Source organism: Dermacentor albipictus, unplaced genomic scaffold (genome assembly GCF_038994185.2).
Source record: "Dermacentor albipictus isolate Rhodes 1998 colony unplaced genomic scaffold, USDA_Dalb.pri_finalv2 scaffold_25, whole genome shotgun sequence".
Taxonomy (NCBI): domain Eukaryota; kingdom Metazoa; phylum Arthropoda; class Arachnida; order Ixodida; family Ixodidae; genus Dermacentor; species Dermacentor albipictus.
In genome coordinates, this window is record NW_027225579.1 from 4,716,799 (window position 1) to 4,735,636 (window position 18,838).

Genomic DNA, 18,838 nt, shown 5'->3' on the forward strand with positions numbered 1-18,838 from the left:
GAACTATTTTACAATGTACGGGGCGCAATGTGAATATAACGTTCTCTTTCTCTATTTTGTTGTTCCCTCTCTCTCAGGACAAGCAGCCATATCGCAGTGAGCCAGACCCATGACCTCCTAGACGACAAAATACCGGAATCTCTGAGGCCTTCCTACACCTCTTTCTGACACGTTTTAGCGCGTTGGGGATGCCAGGGCGATAACGAAGGGACGTTCCTACATTTACTTTACTTTCGATGCTAAGAAGTACTATAGTAGTACTAAGAAGTATTTTTTATATATAGTAGTTGTCTTCAGTTGAACCGTCGCTGGGGCATATCAACAAGTTGGGCCAGTAATATTTGTCTCAGTCAACTGATGCTTTCTCCGGTAGGATGGTGAAACCTCTCACAGCTCATGGTCTTTCAGCAGAGTGAACGTGAATAAAGAAGAAGCGTGCGCGGAGGAACAAAAAACAGATCACAAAGGCTATGATTTTGCTTGTTTCATGCGGCGGACGCTATGGGGCAACAATAAAATAATATAGTCGGTACGTTTTGGGCACATCCTATGTAAGATGGAAAAAAACAATTTTATAAAGATTTTTATGGGCGCATCAATTAAGTGGTGTCGGCCGTGTCTAGATAAATAACCAAAAGACAAATCCCTTTCTTTAAAAAATTCTCATCTCAAAGGTCATATCATAAGAAGCCAACACTGACACCAGGACAACATAGGGGAAATTACTTGTGCGTAATAAATGAAATAAATAAAGGGTAAAATGACCCGTTAACTGTTATTGTGGCCGACTTGCTACCTGTTTGTACAGCACTTACTGCATTTTTAAATTCAAGAATTCAAAGAACCTTTCGTTGGATGATACCTCCGTACTTACGGAAAGTATGTTTGCTTTGGGTACCGGGACATCGCGGGTTGCACTTGAATGAAATGGCTGATTCACTCGCACGAGCATCCGTCAACGGCCCTATCAGAACTGTTCTGCCCACATCAGCTTATGTCACCGCGGTTAGATACACATATTTTGCTGTTTCTCAAAACTCTTCAATATCCATGCTAACAGCCTCCTCTGAATTCCACCATCCTGGCTTCCCATGGAATAATAATTGGTGTCTTTCAAGGCAATTGGACGTTTCTTTTACAAAATTGAGATCTCGTATTCCTCCTCCAAATTTTTACTACGAAGTTGAGGATGAGAGGCACCTACCTCAGCGTATATCAAAGGCAAGCTACACATAAGTAGCATTCCCAAAAACATGCATCCCGAGTACGACAAGGAAAGGAGACAGGTGAGAATACAGGCGCACAAGCACACACTGGAATGCACCAACACCAAAGAAGAAAATGTGAGATACACGGACGCAGCTGCGTACAGAAGAAACGACGGATTTGCAATCAGCGTGGTCGACGAGAAGGGCGAACAACTTACAGCCATATCCATACGTGCGAAGGACGCGAGCACAGCAGAGGAGCTAGGCATAGCCCTGGCCATCGCAACGTGCAAGAAGACCCTGGTTACCGTGATGACGGACTTGAAAGAAGCATGCAGGCGGTATGTGAACGGAAGGATCGGAAAGGCAGCACTTCAGGTCTTGACCAATGCCGAGATAGAAGCAGCACAAATCCTCTGGACGCCGGTACACGAGTCTCTCGCGGGGAACCAGGCGGCGCACGCCGCGGCTTGAGATCATGCACGCCGAGCCATCTCCGACACGCAGAGAACACGGACAAACGACTGCGACGAGGATGATGAACGGATATCCAAGAAGTCCTCGGGCATCCTGGCGCACTACAGGAAGCAGAGGCGTCGCTACCCGCCCGCGCATAAGACGATGAGTAGGGAGCAAGCGGTAACCTGGAGAAGACTCCAGGCTGGAACCTACCCGCATGGAACACTTCTGCACGCCATGTATCCGGGCAGCTACGGGCGAGACTGCAAGTTCTGCCCGCCGGATACGCCCAATATCTTGCGCCATATGGTGCTGGAGTGCAGAAATAACCGCGAAGTACAACCATCATCATCACCAACATGCGATAACATGCAGGAAGAAGCGGATATAGAGGAAGAATCGGAAGACCAGCTGGTCACGCAAGACCTTGACAGCCAGCTACGGTTGGTGAACAGGGCTCGGGTGGCGGCAGCGAGCCATGGCTACCTGGACTGAGGAGGCCACCCACCTTTGGGCTCAAGAAGCCTGGTCTAACAAAAAAGTTTATTTCTCTATCTCTCTACAAAGATCTCGTATCGCTGTGTCCCCTCTATGTTCTTTTTGCACTGCACCTGAAACTACCGAACATTATTTTTTCCCGTGCCGCCGCTTTCTAAGACAAAGAAAACTATTAGAATACTTATTTACCAAGCATGGGCTATCGCTAACCTCGTCAACCATTCTTTCTTTTTAGGCAACTTCACTGGGATCCAGCCACAGGGATGCTGTTCTTGCAGTTTAGAATTTTATTATAGAGACAAAAAGAGTACTTTGATGAATTTATAAAATTATCAATAATTTCTATTATTTAATTTCTTTACGTTAACTTACTGTATCAAAATTCTTCACAATATTTTCATTACACCTCTAAATCACAGTTGTATCGTCCCACGCTGCACTATTCAAATCTAGTTTCGCTTTACTTCTAAGCATACAGAAAACCGCCTGCTTCTTGGCCAATCCCCATAGTGGGTATGCGCCACTGTTGAGGGTACACGAGAAGATGAGAGAACACGAGCTACGCGCGATCGATCGCGTTTCGCCGTTTTGGCTTGCGTGCAAGAGAGAAACCAGCAACCAAAGCCGCCTACCAAATGAGTGAACCTCAGCGAGTAGCTTGCTCGCACAGCGGGGCCATAACCTCGGATGGCGAGACCTTGTGCACAAAAGGTGAGCGCCTGCGCTACCGCAGACGTTGACTCTGCATTTGCATATTACTTCAAGTGCATAGTGCATGGTGGGCAGAAATACAGCGTCCTATCCTCCCACTTCTGCGTGTTCTCCTCAGAAAATATTTGACGCGACAATGCGTTGCGCCTTTTTGCCTTGAGCGTTGACTTTTTCATAAACGGAATTAATAGCCCGGTAGCATGGAATTCGCAGCAATCAGACTGCTTCCGCATACACTAAATTCCGCGACTGAGGGTAAGCGACTACCCATCTGGGGTGCGTAATACGTATGAAGGCGGAGAAACCTGTAGTTTCAACCGCTCCCTCGACCGTGACACACACCTGTTTTGTGCTTAGAGCGACACAAAATTTAAAAAAGGCAAATTTCGCATGATGTGCGACAACCGCTGTCGCATCGCTGGAGTTTCGTTTCTCCAGATTCATTGCGACGTTTGTATGACATGAGCTTCATCGAGCCATTGATAAAATAGCGCACCCAAGCGACCTTGCGTACTCGAAACCCCACTGCCGGCTTGCGTTCTTTCGTGCTCCTTTGGAGTTTTGTATACCTTTGTGTTCTCTAGTACGGCCGGCAGATTGCGTCCCCTAAATTTAGGCTCCGGTATTTCTAAAACTGCCTAGTCTTTCATTGGCGGAGGCAAGTATACATTGAATTGTTGGTTCTTGAGTGCGAGCAAGAGCCCTTTGCGGTTGAGTACAGTGGCAGGGGTAAAGTTTCAACAGAATTTTTTTCCTTTCCTGGTTGTATTTGTATTGTTCTTTAGATATGCGGCTTCTTTCAAGTGTGAATTGCAAGTGCACTTTTTGCAGATGCGGCGCAGCTTTTGAGGCGCCAGGCTGACTACAGGCTGTTTAACCCTCTCCTGTCACGTTGTTATTACAAATGCTAACCGAAAATATCCCAACTTATATTGAAGTAGCCCAGTTGCCAACATTTACCACCCCAGAAAGAACAAATTGGTTTCTGCTAGTGCTGTACCATGCACTGTGTGCGGCCATCTAGAAAAGCATGAAGAAGCACTGATAGAAGATTAGGCTCGTCTGTGGCATCGCTGGAAAATGCAAAGTACTGCTAAATAGCCGTGCACTTCAGTGTGCTCGCAGCGGACTCAGCCGAGGCCTGCATTGAGCAAATTTGTTAAAAACGATCCTCTGTACAATAGCTTTTTTAGTAAGCCCAGTGGGCACCCTGGTTACAAAGTGTTTTCTCCAGAAAGGCTTGGTGGTAGTGCTATCATTTAAATTGCGGACATCAGCAATGCAGTGCTTACAAATAAATCATCCTTGCTCAATTCACATGTAGTAGGAGATGCTATGAATTCTGTAATGAGTTTTAAGACTGCCCGCTTTCGTGACAAAAAAAAAAGTTCCACATATGCAGAGTTAGGCAAATTCGCTCAATTTCGGTTTTGCTCGCTCACGCTCGCGATGCTTGCCACGTCCTCGCCACACGCGCCATTTGTCATTTCTCGCGCACGTGAGAGAGAAATGACAATTCAAAAGTGCCGCGACCTGCAGCCACATCACACTTCTTGCATTCGCAGCCAGACCATAGTAGGACGAATACTGGAAGTGCAAATTGCACAAAAACTACACACATGGATGTAATCTTACCTAACCCCCCCCCCCTCATTACCATAGCATATAAAGAATTTATCCTGTTTAAACTGTCACCGATGAAACAACTGCAGTGCGATACACACGGGTTGAGATCTTTACGACAATACAACCTGCATAGCTTGCACAGGGTTGCCTGTGAAATATGAAATTGAATATAGAATTACTCCTTCCCCATAGGCCTACATGCTAGCGATTGACTAGTCTGATGGCACGCGCTGCTTTTGTCTAATTACAGAAGGGGACATCGGCTCCCCGAATGCGAAGTCCCTGCTGAGCCAGCGAAGGCGTCATGTGCTGTGTGAAATAGTGAACGCCCGTCGCTGCAGCGGCGTGAGTATTGTTCTTGCACGCAGCGATGAAACTATTATAGGCACCTACTTGTATAGTTACTGCACTCCAGTCTACCTACAGGCGTATCTGTGATAGAGCTTTGGGCCGAAGTTTTGCGAAGGCTAACGCGATGGAAGGTGGAACAAGATTGTAGTGCAACGTGAAAAGGTTGCGCATGGAATGAATAATATAAAGCTTTATTTCCTAAACGAGAGGTTACGTGTAAATTCGCTTGTCACCCCTTGCCCTGCTCATGCACTGTGTAGCTGTGTCCTATTGTACACCTTGCTTCCTATTGAATTTTATGCGTTGCATATTGCAATCGCTTAGTTCGGCCCTTGGGCGCGACCGGGCAGCCCCCATTGAGGGTATGAGCCATTGTTCATTGCTGCGTGTCTCATATGTGGGTCTATTCTCTTTTAAGTTTGCTATGTTTGTTAATAAGTTGCTTCTATTTTTGTGCGTTTCATATTGCAATCACTCAGTTCAGCCCTTGCGCGTGGCAGGGCAGCCACCATTGACCTTTAGCGCAACCACGTGACGTGACGTCACGACAGCCGGAGGAAAAGCTGGGCCCCAACTCGCGCAATAGGCAACGCATTCTTGGCTTAACCAAGCTAAGCCTGGACATTTTTTTGTCACTGAACAGTTTTTTTTTGTGTTGAGGTTTTTGCACCTCTACATGCATTATTTTGTAAATGTAGCAAGCGCAGTAGATGCTCTGTAAGCTGAACATTAGGGGCCTTGGAGATCTATTTTGTAAGGTGACCCGAATAGCCACCATCTGTCTCGGCTCAAAATGGGCAACAAATATTCGTGAGCATAAGTGCGTGTTTTCTATTTGTCCAAACAGTTCTAAAGAGCTGGAAGTAAGTGTGACTTCTAAATTTAGAAATGTTGACTTATTTCACTCTCCGAATGAAATTTTTCATGCATCATAGCATTACACCGCGTTTGTATGTACTCAGATTCGGTTTCCCTTACTACTGCTCGGCATCTAGCTTTGGCAATATTCACTTTGAGTTAGCCTTAAATTATCATCACCATATTTTTTCACTTGTATTTTTGCATGAAGCAATTTCGAACGTTGTCCTTATGTGAAGTTTGAGAGGAACAGGCTGGATGTTTGTGATCACCGACAGCAATTCTACTGAATACTGTAGTACAGGTTAGGGCTCTTCCATGCTCATGGTTGTACTGTCGACACCCTGTTTGCAGAGTGTCAGCGAGAAGACATTCCTACAAGGCAAAAAACCAGCAGGCTGCACCTGTGGTAAGCTCATTATCTGAAGATGTGTGAATCATGTTAAATACTATAACAAGTGACCCTTAATCCGTTTAGAGCGATAAGGTACTTCTCTTTTGGATAGTCTCTTTTGACTAATCTTCCTTGTTGGTGATTATACTTGGTTTGGTACATAACAAACATCATCATAGTGTCACGTGGTAGTGACGTTAAAGAACACAGTAGCAGTACTGTGAAAGACAAAACTAGCTTTTATTGGGCGAACCTGTGCCCACAAAACAGGCTACACTTAAAGCGCAATGATAGCGGCGAACACAGTCGGCGATCGTCGAAAATCTGATCTGCGGGTCAAGCGCGTCGGCTTTTATACAGCAGTCGTCGAACGTTCCAGTCTAATCGTTCGGACCCACGTGGCTTCCACAAAGTTCTACACCATTCGCGTCACGCGACGAAATCAGATAATACAAGGTTCGGCGACAACAGACAGCGGATAGAAGCATCGATAACTTTCCAGAAACTTCGGATACATGCAGGCGAGTCCCGCGCTGTGCGATAACATTTTTTCGGCGGCGAAACGTGGTCGCCCGATAGAGATAAGTACACGCGTCAATAGCATCTGGCCCCTCACCAGATGCGGTCACTTTGAGCTGACAAGCACAGTGCACACAATGCATCCCAGCAATCGTGCCTGCTAAGACTCACTTCCCTATGCGCCACGGAAAGAGCTTAAATTTCAAGCCAAATGCTGTTTGCCCTTTCCTCAGGGGCGCCACGCTCCTAGCTGAAGAGTCGATGTATATCGCACTATTGTGCAGTGCTGTGACGTTGCTCATGACGACAAGAGACTTCGAAAATTATTCAAGGCAACATTGCTTATTTGTTCAATCGATTGCCTCCGTAGACAAACAAAAGTTTAGAGAAATAATCAAACATACAAACCAAGTGTCTGTGTTTTCGTTTTACTTCGTACCGTAGCAGAGATGTACTTCCATTTCGTCTCCTTCTTGCCACGTTGCGCTATTGCACGCGCAGAGAACGAAACTGTCATTTTCTACGGCCTTCCAATGACGCCGTTATGCTCCTTCATCCTCTGATGCCTGCCTCATTACTCATGTTTGTGGCACTAACCAGGTGTTCTCATGCAGAGCGCACAAAGTCGACCGCTCCATGAAACGAAACAAACGCAAATGATTGCGTGGGAGGCGATCTTCGGAAGTAAGCCGCACGACAACAATGTGCGCGCGCGCGACAGAAAAGAGAGAGATGGGGGGAGGGAGAGAGAGAAGACGGTGGTGCTCGTGACATATTCGTCGCGCAAACTTCCTGCTCCAGTATGGGAGAACTCGGAGACGGAATTTCGCTTGCAGAGGCAACACATTAGAATTGAAGAGAGTGCCTGTGTTGGCAGTGGTGCTCGCCTCCTCAAATATTTCGATCTCTGGCATTAACGAATTTCAAAAATTGTTGCGTTAGAACACTCTGAGGGTATGTAAAAATATCCAGCATAGAACCAAAATTTCAAATGTGGCCAGGTGAGGGGCCTATTAAGAAAGCAAAAGACCCTTCTCTGACTACACATATTTGCGACCGAAAATTTTCAAGTCGTGTATGAAAGAAGGTACGTCTGTCGTGTAATTCACGGGCTGTTGCGATGTAGCCAGTGCTCTTTATCTGCTACAGACTTTAACAAACCCAAACCAATCCTGTTACAGCAGCGGCTATTGAAGCGATAATTAACGGCGACCTTGCGGTTCTCTAGCTATGTGGACGATGCAACCATCGAGACAAAAAGAAATTCTCATTTGGCGCAACCGCCATGCTTGAAACCGTGCTGGCTATCGACATGATCTTTGGTCGCTACGCAATTATGTAGGCGCATGGCCAACGCTGTGTTATATGCTTCAAGTGTTCGAGCATTTTTATTTACCTACAATTTCCGCTGAAGACTATGGTGATGTGGACCACAAACAGCTGAAACTATCTCCTTCTAGGCTCGTGACCACATCTGAAAATTCCAGCAGAAACCACCTCCGCATCACCGTTGACGTTAGTGTGATTAGCATTAATGCAATGTAGCGACACACTGTATTTCCACTGCCTGAACACGCTGCGCCTCCTTGCGACGCTGCCGTGAGGTCCGCGCGTGTCGCATTGAATAGCAGTAATATCTCGTGGGGCATACGCCATGCCCCAGATTTTTGTCAAAAACGTATTTTCATGAAGTGCTCGCACCTATTGGGGAATACCGAGTGACCCTAAATTCGCTTGTATGTGGTTCATTGGAGAGCGCCACATATCCAGTGGCACACACTCAGTGACCCAAGTTGATCCAACTGTCGGCACCAAACCTTATTCCCACAGCACTGCAGCCTGAAGCCCTGCCCATTTTATGCGCAATATGCGCTACCCAGTGACCCGAGTTGGCGGAAACAATGCGACACGCAGACAGACCGACATGCTGCAAACTAGGTGAACATTTCAACGAATGACAATTGCATTGAAGGGAGGCAAACACGTTGACACCACCTGTCAAGCAACAACAATTTCTGGAGTCTGTGTTTAATTTTGTTGTCTTTCTGCAGATGGGGTCAAGCTTCGCAAGGAGCTAGCATCGAGCACCCTCTCCCAGACCAATCTCAAGGCCCCACCTGCCAAACGGCTTGCCGCCATTAAAGCAAAAAGTGCACAGGTGAGGCACCTTAGTGTCGTCCCGATAGGTCTGTTCAAGCCGCCGGCGCCGTGAAATCGTTCTGGCTGTGCTAGATTTCAGCATTCGTCTGAGCGGTGCAAGTGTGGCACCCTCTCCATGGTGCCGTTCGTTCCAAAAACTGCTGGTAAAGCCCAGTTCGTGACTTTCCTACGTAATTGTGAGTGTCAATGTTGTCCAGCGACGAATCGGAATACGCTTTGTCCGGCGCCACGATGGCATGCACTAGAAGAAATGACGTAGTTGCTAAATAGTGTACTGTGAGAAATTGCACAGTTGCAATCACTGCACCCAGTATTTGTACTTTGCCCTTGAAACATGTCCTGAGATAATTTGAGAGAGTGCATGAAGATGAGGGGAGTTTCTTACCCCCTCTTCACAATATCGAAGTACTGTCCAGTATTTCTCTGCTGCAACTACACCATCAGTTACACTGCTGATTTTCGCTGCGGGAGTGCTACCCAAAAAGGCAAAGCAGCCGCAAATTTGGTAACAGTGGATATTTGCAATACAAGCGCGGCAAACACTCGTCAGTGGCAGCAACTAAAGGTGGTACTGTGCCACGAACTCGTCAAAAAAGTGGAGATGAATCGAACCAAACGTTTGCTGCTGGCCGTGCATGTTTTTTTTTTTTTTGAGCGCTGGTCTGGCCTTTTCATAACCCTTCCATGAACCCTTCAACTGCCTATCATGAGCTAACTTGTCATGGCAAAGGTTGCACTGCCTTATAATTTTGGACACATAAAAAGTATTTGCATTTTTTTACAATGCGAGCAGTGAAAGCACTACAGTCGAACTCACTTACGATAACGATCTTAACGATGCAGTTGGCGCGTGTGAGCATGAACATGCTTGACAATGAGAACTTGTGTGTGTGTACTCTATGAGCGAATACAACGATCGCTTCCTGCATCATAGGCTATAACAGTTCAATCTAGCTAACGGGTGCTTGCGCTGAAAGGGAACCCGAATCAACGGGGCAAATAGAAAAACTCCAACCGTTGCCCCCCGTTTCTGTGTCGTGCACCCCGCCTGGCGCACTCTTCGCATTGCCCTACGCATGGTCAGCCTTGCGTAACTCTCTCCAGTCTGCCTTCCACCTACCCAAAATCGGTGCAGTCGACTTCTGTATTGGAGCTGTGGAAAGAAGACTATAGAGGGGAGCGCAATCAGCAATTCCTCTGTGATGTCCTCTTTGGTTGTCTCAGAATAGAGCCCACATACGGCTCGCACAGTTACTTGCTGACTGGTGAACCTCCTATCCGTGTCAGATGTGGCAACAGGATGACTGTGGCAGACTGTAGAAGCGCGACTGAACAAGGACGTAGGAAGTAACCGATACACAGACACAGCACTTCGCTTTCCACAAAAGATTTTATTTTCGCACGCATCGAGCAATATATACCGTACGAACGAAAACAAACGTGACAGCAAAAAAGAACATTCAGTGGTGCATTGCGCTGAACCGTACACGTGTCCAGGGCATGGAGAAAACATGTACTGCGATGGCCACCCAAGACCAACGCCAAGACACGCCGCGTCACGTGGACTTTCCATCGTTCGTCGAACTTTCCTCCTCTCTAGCTTGGGAGCCCTCTGTAGCGGCAGCAGCATCGGCGTCGCACGAGGGATGACGTAGACACTCGGGTCTACACGAGGCACGAGCGGCTGGCAAGCTCCGGCACGGGCTATCGTTCCGAAGGAGATTATTAAAACGAAAGCTACGCTAAGCGATCGGGTGTCATTTCTTCCTCTCCTGCGAGAGTCCGAGACTTTACCGGTCTACGTGGTCACTGGTCGACACAATATCTTTATTTTTAAAGATATTGGATTCTATTACTACTTGGTTCTGATTATTCAAATTTACTTCGAGATTGAAAAATTTATACTGACACATCCCTACCTTTTAGCGCTTTTACAGCTACCATTTAGAATAATTTTTATATTGACAACTCTTCGCCGATCACAGGTACACTTTGGTCACGTTAGGCCCTTGTGCTGATAAAATACACATCTCGTCATCATTTTTTACTTCCTCGCCAAAATTTTGGCCAGTAGCCGTGATGCTTCATGCACTAACTAGCATTACAGGCATGGGTGGTGGTGGAGTCTCAGAACATTGCATTAAAGAACAAGGCAATGAGCTTCGTGCTGTTGTATTCACTCCGCTGCCTCTACTCTGCTCGCGGAATGTAATTATGAGATAAGCGTGAGGAAACCAAGCATAAAAATCACCGTGATGACTTGAAAGGGCTAAGGTCATGTCTTTATGCACCTCATTGCTAAAAGTTATTTAAATGTAAAATTCAAATTTATGCGGTTGTTGCATGGCTTTAAGAAGGCGGTATGTGCTAAAAAAAGCTTTTCATAAGGTATACAGAGTACACCAATATTGGCTCGGATGTTTCTGACAGCCCTGTCTACTGAATGGGCAGGCATTAGACCCATTGTGCTGCAGTAACCCTTGCAGCCTGGTCCTAGGAGGCCGAAATTCGTGAGAAAGAATTATATATTTATAACTGCATTGAAAATCTCGGAACTCTTCTTGCACAATTCTGTAAAGTATATCACATCGTAAATGAATGTTTTGCGGAAGTAAAAATAAAACTATAAACCTGTGTCGCTCCTGCCTTGGGTTGTCGTTTTTCCATTCTCTCGCAATAATTTTTTTACTCCGTTCAATTTGCCAGCATTCATATTTCGGCACACGGAGCAGGTGAAATCATGCCTTTGTTTAGCAGGAAGCTGCATATGTGATAACTGTATAATGAAAGCAGGTTTTCAAGTTTGGGCTTCACAGTGGATTATACTGCTCTTTTTCTGCCACGTCGTTCCCACTTTACGACCACTTGGCATTACCGTACGATGGCTTCGCAGCAGGTCGACTCGCTGTCAGTCGGCTGCCGCTTGCGTTGCTGCTCGGTCCTTCGCGCACAGTTCTCGGAAACACAATGGCGAGTAGAACCCGGTACATCCAAAGCATGCGCATAACCTGTAGTACCTGCCAGAAGAGCTCAACCAAGCGCGCTTCGCGTCGGCATAGCATCCAATCTAATTTTCACGGTTATTTTTTTTTTCAAAAAATAAAGTATACAAGTTGCACTGTCTTGAAAGACATACGGACGAAAAAAACATTAGGAAAAAAATAACATGACTTGTACACTGGAAGATACAGTATGTTAGGTGCTTTTTAAAACACCTGGATTATAATTCTTAGCCTTTTGAGCTATTGAATCAGGCATTAATAAAATGTTTATTTTGTCATTTTCTACAATAGAAGCCTCAAACCATAGTACAGGATTTCTTATTTTTCTTATCTCTTCAAAAAAACTGACATGCAGAACAAACAAAATATTTGAAATCGGCATGTGTAATTAAACAAGTCTGCATAATAGCATCAAAACTGACTGACAAACGTTTTGGTTTCACAAACAGGCTGCATCGTTAAATCTGACATTCCAATTCTGGTGTGTAGAGCCAAGTTTGGTATCACGTTAATACCTTGTGTTTCCTAACCTTGCTTGCCGAGTGTCATCCTTCACGTGCAAGAAACATGGAGTCCATTTACAAATACGACAATGCATGTTGGTGAGTTGAGTCATTTGTTTCGAATGCCTTAATTGAATAGTTGCTCATTTAAATTTGCGTCCTTCAGTACACACTTGACAGATGGCCTTACTTGAGGGCTTGGGCAAGTGCAGGGTTTACCATAAACAGAACCCTTGAAGTTACTACACATACTACAGTCAACTTCAGTGATCACCTTGACGAGACGGGCGAAATTGATTGAATAATTCGGCAGATCAAATTCTCCGAAAGACTCCGAAAATATTTCGAGGACGCTTAAGCTTCGCCTTTAAGAGCGCAAAGCGATAGCATTCAAACATCGCCGAGTGCCTCTCACGCTTCCCGGCAACTGCAGCGTGTGTAACCGTAATATCTACCCGGAAACGCTGGTGGCGAACGTTGCGTACAAATACAGTCTTTCTGACCGAAAGGCGCCCTCTTGCGCGAGTCGCGAAGCCGTGGAGGCGAGCGCCATCTGGAGCTGTTGCAAGGAACCGGGCTCGCCACTCGGTAGCCTTCGCGCTCCTTTGCGCCTGCGCGGGCAAATTGCGGATGCTGTGGCCGCTTTAGGGAGTAGCAGAAACACTGGAATACGGCTTTGTTTCAGTTTGAGCGTAACAGAAATATGCTTTCTCGTATATTCAAATTACAATCCGACGCTATCATGTTTGCAAGTTGTGTGCAATTCTTACTTTACGATTTTTCTAGGTATTTTAGCTTGAGAAATTCAATTAGATAGGTAACTTCCTTGCGCCACGTGGAGGGCGTGGGTATGCGTGGTTCCAAATTATTTTGGCCGAAAAGACGCTGGACGCCGACGATGGATTTTCTGCGACACGGGGCCCTTAATACTATCGCGTCAATGCCTCAACACACCACAGATTCATGGCAGCAATTGCTCGAGTTTAACATGCCCCCATTCAAACGTGTACCTACTTTCTATCTCTCCACAGTAGGAAGCTAACATAGAAAATGAGATCAGGACTCCTAAACTTAGTATAAATCTAACGCGGACCCTATTTTTTAGCAGGAGCATGTGGCAATGGTGTAATATGTATTGCACCCTGGCGGGCAGTTTATTAAGATTAGCTTCGCCGCAATACATTAAGGTTTAGGGTAAAGCATACGAACGCTGCGAAGGTGGTTTTGATTTCATAATCCATTGCATAGCTCGGGCAATTTTCAGCCCACTTCTTTTTGTGAAAAAATAAGAAAATTGGTACATTAGTCGGCCAAATACCATGATCCGACATTGTGGCATAGTTATCCCTTGAAAAGCTAATGAACTGGTTTTGAATTGAATGAATGTTGAACCAGAAGTTTACTGTATTCAAATTAAGTTGGTTGGTTATTGGAGATGTTTTTTTCCTGACAGTGTTTTCTCATGTCCGCAGAGTCCCGAAGAGGCAAGCAACCTCTCCATAGAAGCGATGCCCGCAAAAGCCGACAACTCCGGTGAGCCGCAACCTTGTGAATTCGGCATTGTTGCCTCACCTCTGTTTTAATTTGTTACATACGAGCACGAATTGAAGTGGTCGAATCATAAATGTACAGGAAGACTTTTCCCTCACCTTCACCTCAACACTCGCCCGCCTGTCTCCTATGAAAACGCCAGTGCGCACTCAGTTTCTGATTTTGGTTCTCGTGAATCATCTCCGGGGTCGACGCAAACAGCATTCACAGCTGTCGCCGCCAAACCTATTGCGATAAGAATTTTCGCCTATCTGTTTTACAGCGCAAGATGCCTAGTGCGTGGTGGTGCACTGGCCGCAGGAGCACCACCAACTCGAAGATGTCGGCGTGTCGTGCCCCGAAGGTCTGCGCACTCTTCGCTTTACGGAGATGTCAACCATAGCTCAGTTTGTTAAACTGTTTTAGTTAGTTCGGATCGTATGTTTTTCCTGTTAGCATGCTTTTTCTCACTTTTTTCAAAATCGTATGAACGGGGTTCTGCTTCTTTTGTCCCACACTTTGGTATATATCTCGAAACTAGTGTCATCCTGGAGATTCCTTTCACGTGGATAAACTTGTCTGTTACCATCCATAAATTGCCGATTGCGCATAATTTGGAAGATAATTAGTAAATTATTGGTGATTAGTTGAATGTGTGTTTCAATTTATCATGGTAGGAATGTATGCCTCTTCGTATAACCAACCTTGGGGGCAACAATTGCGCTAGCCTCCTGACGCGATCTTTAACAATTGCAGAAGACAAAGATGCTCGCCCTGTATAGGAACGCACATTACAAAAAATAATGAAACAAGATTAACAACGTCATTTCCATAGAGTGGCCTGTCGGATATGTTGCTATCAGCGTCGATGTGGTGGAGAAGTATAGAACAACACTTGCTTGTGAATTACTGTTATGGTGGGTTTGAAGCTTTCACGTTATCAGTCGTGGTGACTCAGTAGCAAATTGTGGTGGGAGGTGGACTGCAATGGTGTGCCGAGCATCGGGTGCACTTTACAGAACCACAGGAGGCCAAATTTGATCCAGAGCCCTCCACAATTGCTCCACAATCCCCTCCAGAGCCCTTCACAATCCCGGCCATGGCAGCCGCATTTCGATGGAGGCGAAATGCGAAAACACCGGTATACTTAGATTTAGTTGCACGTCAAATATCCCCAGTTAGTCGAAATTTCCGGAGTCCTCCACTACGGTGTGCCTCATAACCAGAAAGTGGTTTTGGCACGTAAAACCCCATAATTAAATTGTTTTTTTTTTACACAGAAGGTGCCGCAATTTTCACAAATTATCCAGCAATCTGAAAAACAAATTTCAGTAAGTAAGACAGAAAATCATTTTGTTAAATTTCAGGGCCGGCATTTGCCGTGCCCACAGTATCTTCACATCTGCATCATGCGTAGAGAAGCGAGCCATGGTTTCACATCCACTCTACCACCACGGCTGATAGTGTCGCCTGTAGTGGAAAGTCGCTATCGTGAAAAGGGTTGGCAGTAGGGAGCAAATTCTTCATACGCGTCTTGCTTCAACGCGTCCCCAAAACTTCAGATTATGCGACCACCAGCAGTAAACATGCGGAAAACAGCACGCGTGGTGCCCTGTCATCTCGGCACGCAAACTCTTCGCATGCGTGGCAGGTTATCTTTAAAACTGGGCGCGCAATTGCCTATGTGCTCAGCCACACTGACAGACACGCGCAACCAAAGCCACGCCTGTAAAAGAGACGCGCACCGACCTGCCTCCCACTTTCACTCCACCTCCCCTTTACCCTTGCTTGTGTATGAAGCTGGCACTGGTCAAGCAACCTTCCTTCTCGGCTCGTCTCACCCGCTTACAGTTGCCAACCTATTTTCTGGACCTCGCAGGGACCAAAAAAAGAAAGTCGGCAAAATCGGACAATCCGAAAAACGTGCTTACACCCAATAAAGGGAAATTTATTATGCTTAGAGTGGCTTACAAATATCTCTAATAGGGCCCTGCCTCGGACTACGCTTGGAGGCGATCAGATTTGCTAGTATTTGTGCAAGAGTGTCGTCCTCTTCGTATACAGTTGACAATAGTGTCGCTGCTTTGGCAATATACGTTGGCGGAGGTTGCCATGGAGATCGAAGGAATGACCCACGTTACTTCACACCACTTCGCTCTTGCACACACACAGGGGCAACGCCGAGCAGACAAACGCAAAGACGCCCAAACATACACAAAGATGTGACGTTGTCTCCGAGACACACCTGCTCTGCGAGCATACAGTGTAGCAACTGAAACAAAAAAAGAAAAAAAAAGACGGATCCCGCATTAAATCATTATGACTATAGCGCTAACCAAAAAGAAGAAATGCAAAACAAAAGTGCCCTCTCCCGGACCTTTTGGCAGCTAAGGCTCGACTACCTTGTGCATAGCGATCACTAGCATGGAGGCAGACAGATTATTGCACAGATTTTTGCATAGCAGAAAGTTTTTGTGCAGTCTGCCTGTTGGTAAACATATATGCACGGAGAGCAAGCATTTCTGCCCAAAGGTGGGTGGGCATATAGACTTTAGAAGAAATTGAGCTCGGCCTAGTTCGTATTTAGGGCTTGACATTTTTATCGCACTGAAATATGAAGACAGCAAAAGGAACACAAACGGCACGGGTGCTAACTTCCAACTAGTCTAATCAGGATAAATACACAGGTGTATACAGTCAAACAACTGTGTAGCAAAGTGCTTGGTGCCTACGAAATGATTCGTTATACAGCTCAATTTGTTGTAAAGGTTCCGCACGGCACAGCTGACAATACAGCCGAGACAATTATTCCTTCGTTATGCAGGTCATTTCATTCTAAATGTGTTCGTTTTAGAGGTGCTCGACAATATGCTGCAGTCAACTCCCACTAATTTCACCCTGGAGGAACTGTAAATGTTGGTCGAATGATCCACAAGGTCGAATTAAGGGTCGACGCGGGGATCGTATCACGAAATTAACAAAAAAATTGTTTTTGGACACCACGCGTTTATGTCTCTGCAACTGTAGGCTATATCAAAATGGTTTGGCTGAAAACTCGCTAGAAGTGCCTAAAATATATGAATTTGTCAGTGTGCAGAACAACAAAACAGCTTCAAATTGCAAAATTCAGAAAGATTTGTGGAGCCATATCTCTTCCTTCTCGATGCTAGCTGGCCAAAAGCTTAAACTTCGGAAAATGCTGTGGTTAGTGGCCGTGCTGCGAAGGTCTCGGACATTGTGGTCTCGGCATTACGACTGTGCGTCAGCCGCAGAAGAGCCCTACAATTGTTATTTATGGCACTTCGAGTAAAAAAAATGCGATGTTCAAACGGCAGAGCGCCGCGGCGAATCGTTATGAAGAATGGGCAACGTGTAAGCTGAGCATCGCCGATCCTTCGGAACGTTGTGTGGCGGCAGCATGTGGTGTAGATTGTTTTTACCGATTCAGACCTCGTGAATAACAACAGCAATGTCTGAGTGGCCATTGTTCCCATAATGGAAGCGCATTCGACAATTGGGCCAAACCATTGAAATAGGCGTAATGCACGTGCTGCAAAACGGGACACTTGTGGAAGAACGAATGTGCCGTAATAATGCCTCCAATGCTACAGCGGCACATGCAGCATTGCATGTCCGGTGTCATGCTGTTTTCGCAATAGGCCTTTTTCCTCCCTGTGCCTCTAATGCGAGTGACCTTCACTGTGGCTTCTGAAATCAGCATATGGCGGACGCTGGTTCACCTCGAAGCCCCTATCAACATTGCGGTTGGATTGGAGCGGGGCGCATACAGCAGTAAGCCCAATCTGGGGCCCTATAACGTAAAACAATTCCAATGTGTGTCTTTTCCAATCTCCTGACGTCAAATTTGCGTAACCACCGACGCAAGCACCGGGCGGTCACCCACAGGGTTGTCTGAACACACAAATCAAAAGCTCTCCTGGCACATAGGTCACTTTTGTTTGCTTGAAAAACCAATAACGTTGCCTAAACTGAGCCGCTTGTCGTATCTAATTGGCTGACAAGAGGCGAGGAGAACGCTAAAGTGGAGAGGGATTCACTGGGGCAGAGCCAGTGCACTGAAAATCGATAACCGAATGAAGAGGGTGGTGCCGGCGTCTGCGATTGGTCGGCATTCCCTTACTTAGCTTGTGGTGGCTGGTCGAAAATCACGCCGGCATGCAACGGAAGCTTAAGACTGACGCTAAAACTGACCCTCAGCAAAGAAGACTGAGCAGAATGAAGTGGCAAACGTGCCGAAAGGGCTCGAAAACGTTACACAGCCGCGCAAGAAGTTTTATTATACGCAAATACACCCATGCTCTCCGGCAGCTGCGAGTAGCCAGCGTCTCAGCGATCGGCGGCAGCCACCTTTTATTCCTTTCGGAACGGGGCAGCTTGCGGCTATTCCGAAGAAAATTCAGCTTTGTTCGGCATATTAATGCATCGTTATCGCGTACACGTCACTTTGACGCGGTGAGTTTGTGCGGTTTGGTGACGTCGCGTGACAGGCATGTGAAGTGGGTGCAGCCCGAATGCCACGGTGAGCCGACAATGGCGGCTTAGTCTCGCAAGCGCAAGGGGAGGAAGCGCACCGTATTCAGTCACGGGCCTTGCACCATAGGATGGGGACAATCTTCTGCACTCGCGCGTGATTTATCTCGGAAGCGATCTGGTTTGGGGCACACTCTAGGTGGGCCGACGGCTCGCAGTTTTTTGTGCGCTGTGTTCTCATCACTGAGTTCGCGTTAAAGCGAGAGAGAGCATGAACATCACTTCCCTAACTGCTGCCGCCGCCGAGATTCCTCATGCCAGTGTTTTGACAGCGAATATCTGCGGTCATCCAGTGCGGACACTTTCTGGTTACCTGTGCATGCTGACACCAGGCTAGGTAATCTAAATAGTGAGCAAATGTATACAACCCGGGTGGGGTGGGGGGGGGGGTATTCTACTGCGCCTGCTGCGTGTGGCACGCCTGTGCAAGCCTCGTCTTGAATACGATCTATAATGCGGACATTGAAG

At 46.4% G+C, this 18,838-nt stretch overlaps 1 protein-coding gene across 2 annotated transcripts in view; it reads left to right on the forward strand.

The window, feature by feature from the left end:
- The first annotated feature begins 2,708 nt into the window (after positions 1 to 2,708).
- The window catches only part of LOC135908423 (uncharacterized), a 171,584-nt gene continuing 155,454 nt past the window's right edge, over positions 2,709 to 18,838 (forward strand). For both annotated transcript variants that reach the window (XM_065440198.1, XM_065440199.1), the window contains exons 1-5: positions 2,709 to 2,876; positions 4,753 to 4,847; positions 6,066 to 6,120; positions 8,676 to 8,782; positions 13,762 to 13,822. In XM_065440198.1, coding sequence (XP_065296270.1) covers positions 2,801 to 2,876; positions 4,753 to 4,847; positions 6,066 to 6,120; positions 8,676 to 8,782; positions 13,762 to 13,822 — 394 coding nt within the window. In that variant the 5' untranslated portion in view covers positions 2,709 to 2,800. The remainder of the gene's footprint in view (positions 2,877 to 4,752; positions 4,848 to 6,065; positions 6,121 to 8,675; positions 8,783 to 13,761; positions 13,823 to 18,838) is intronic.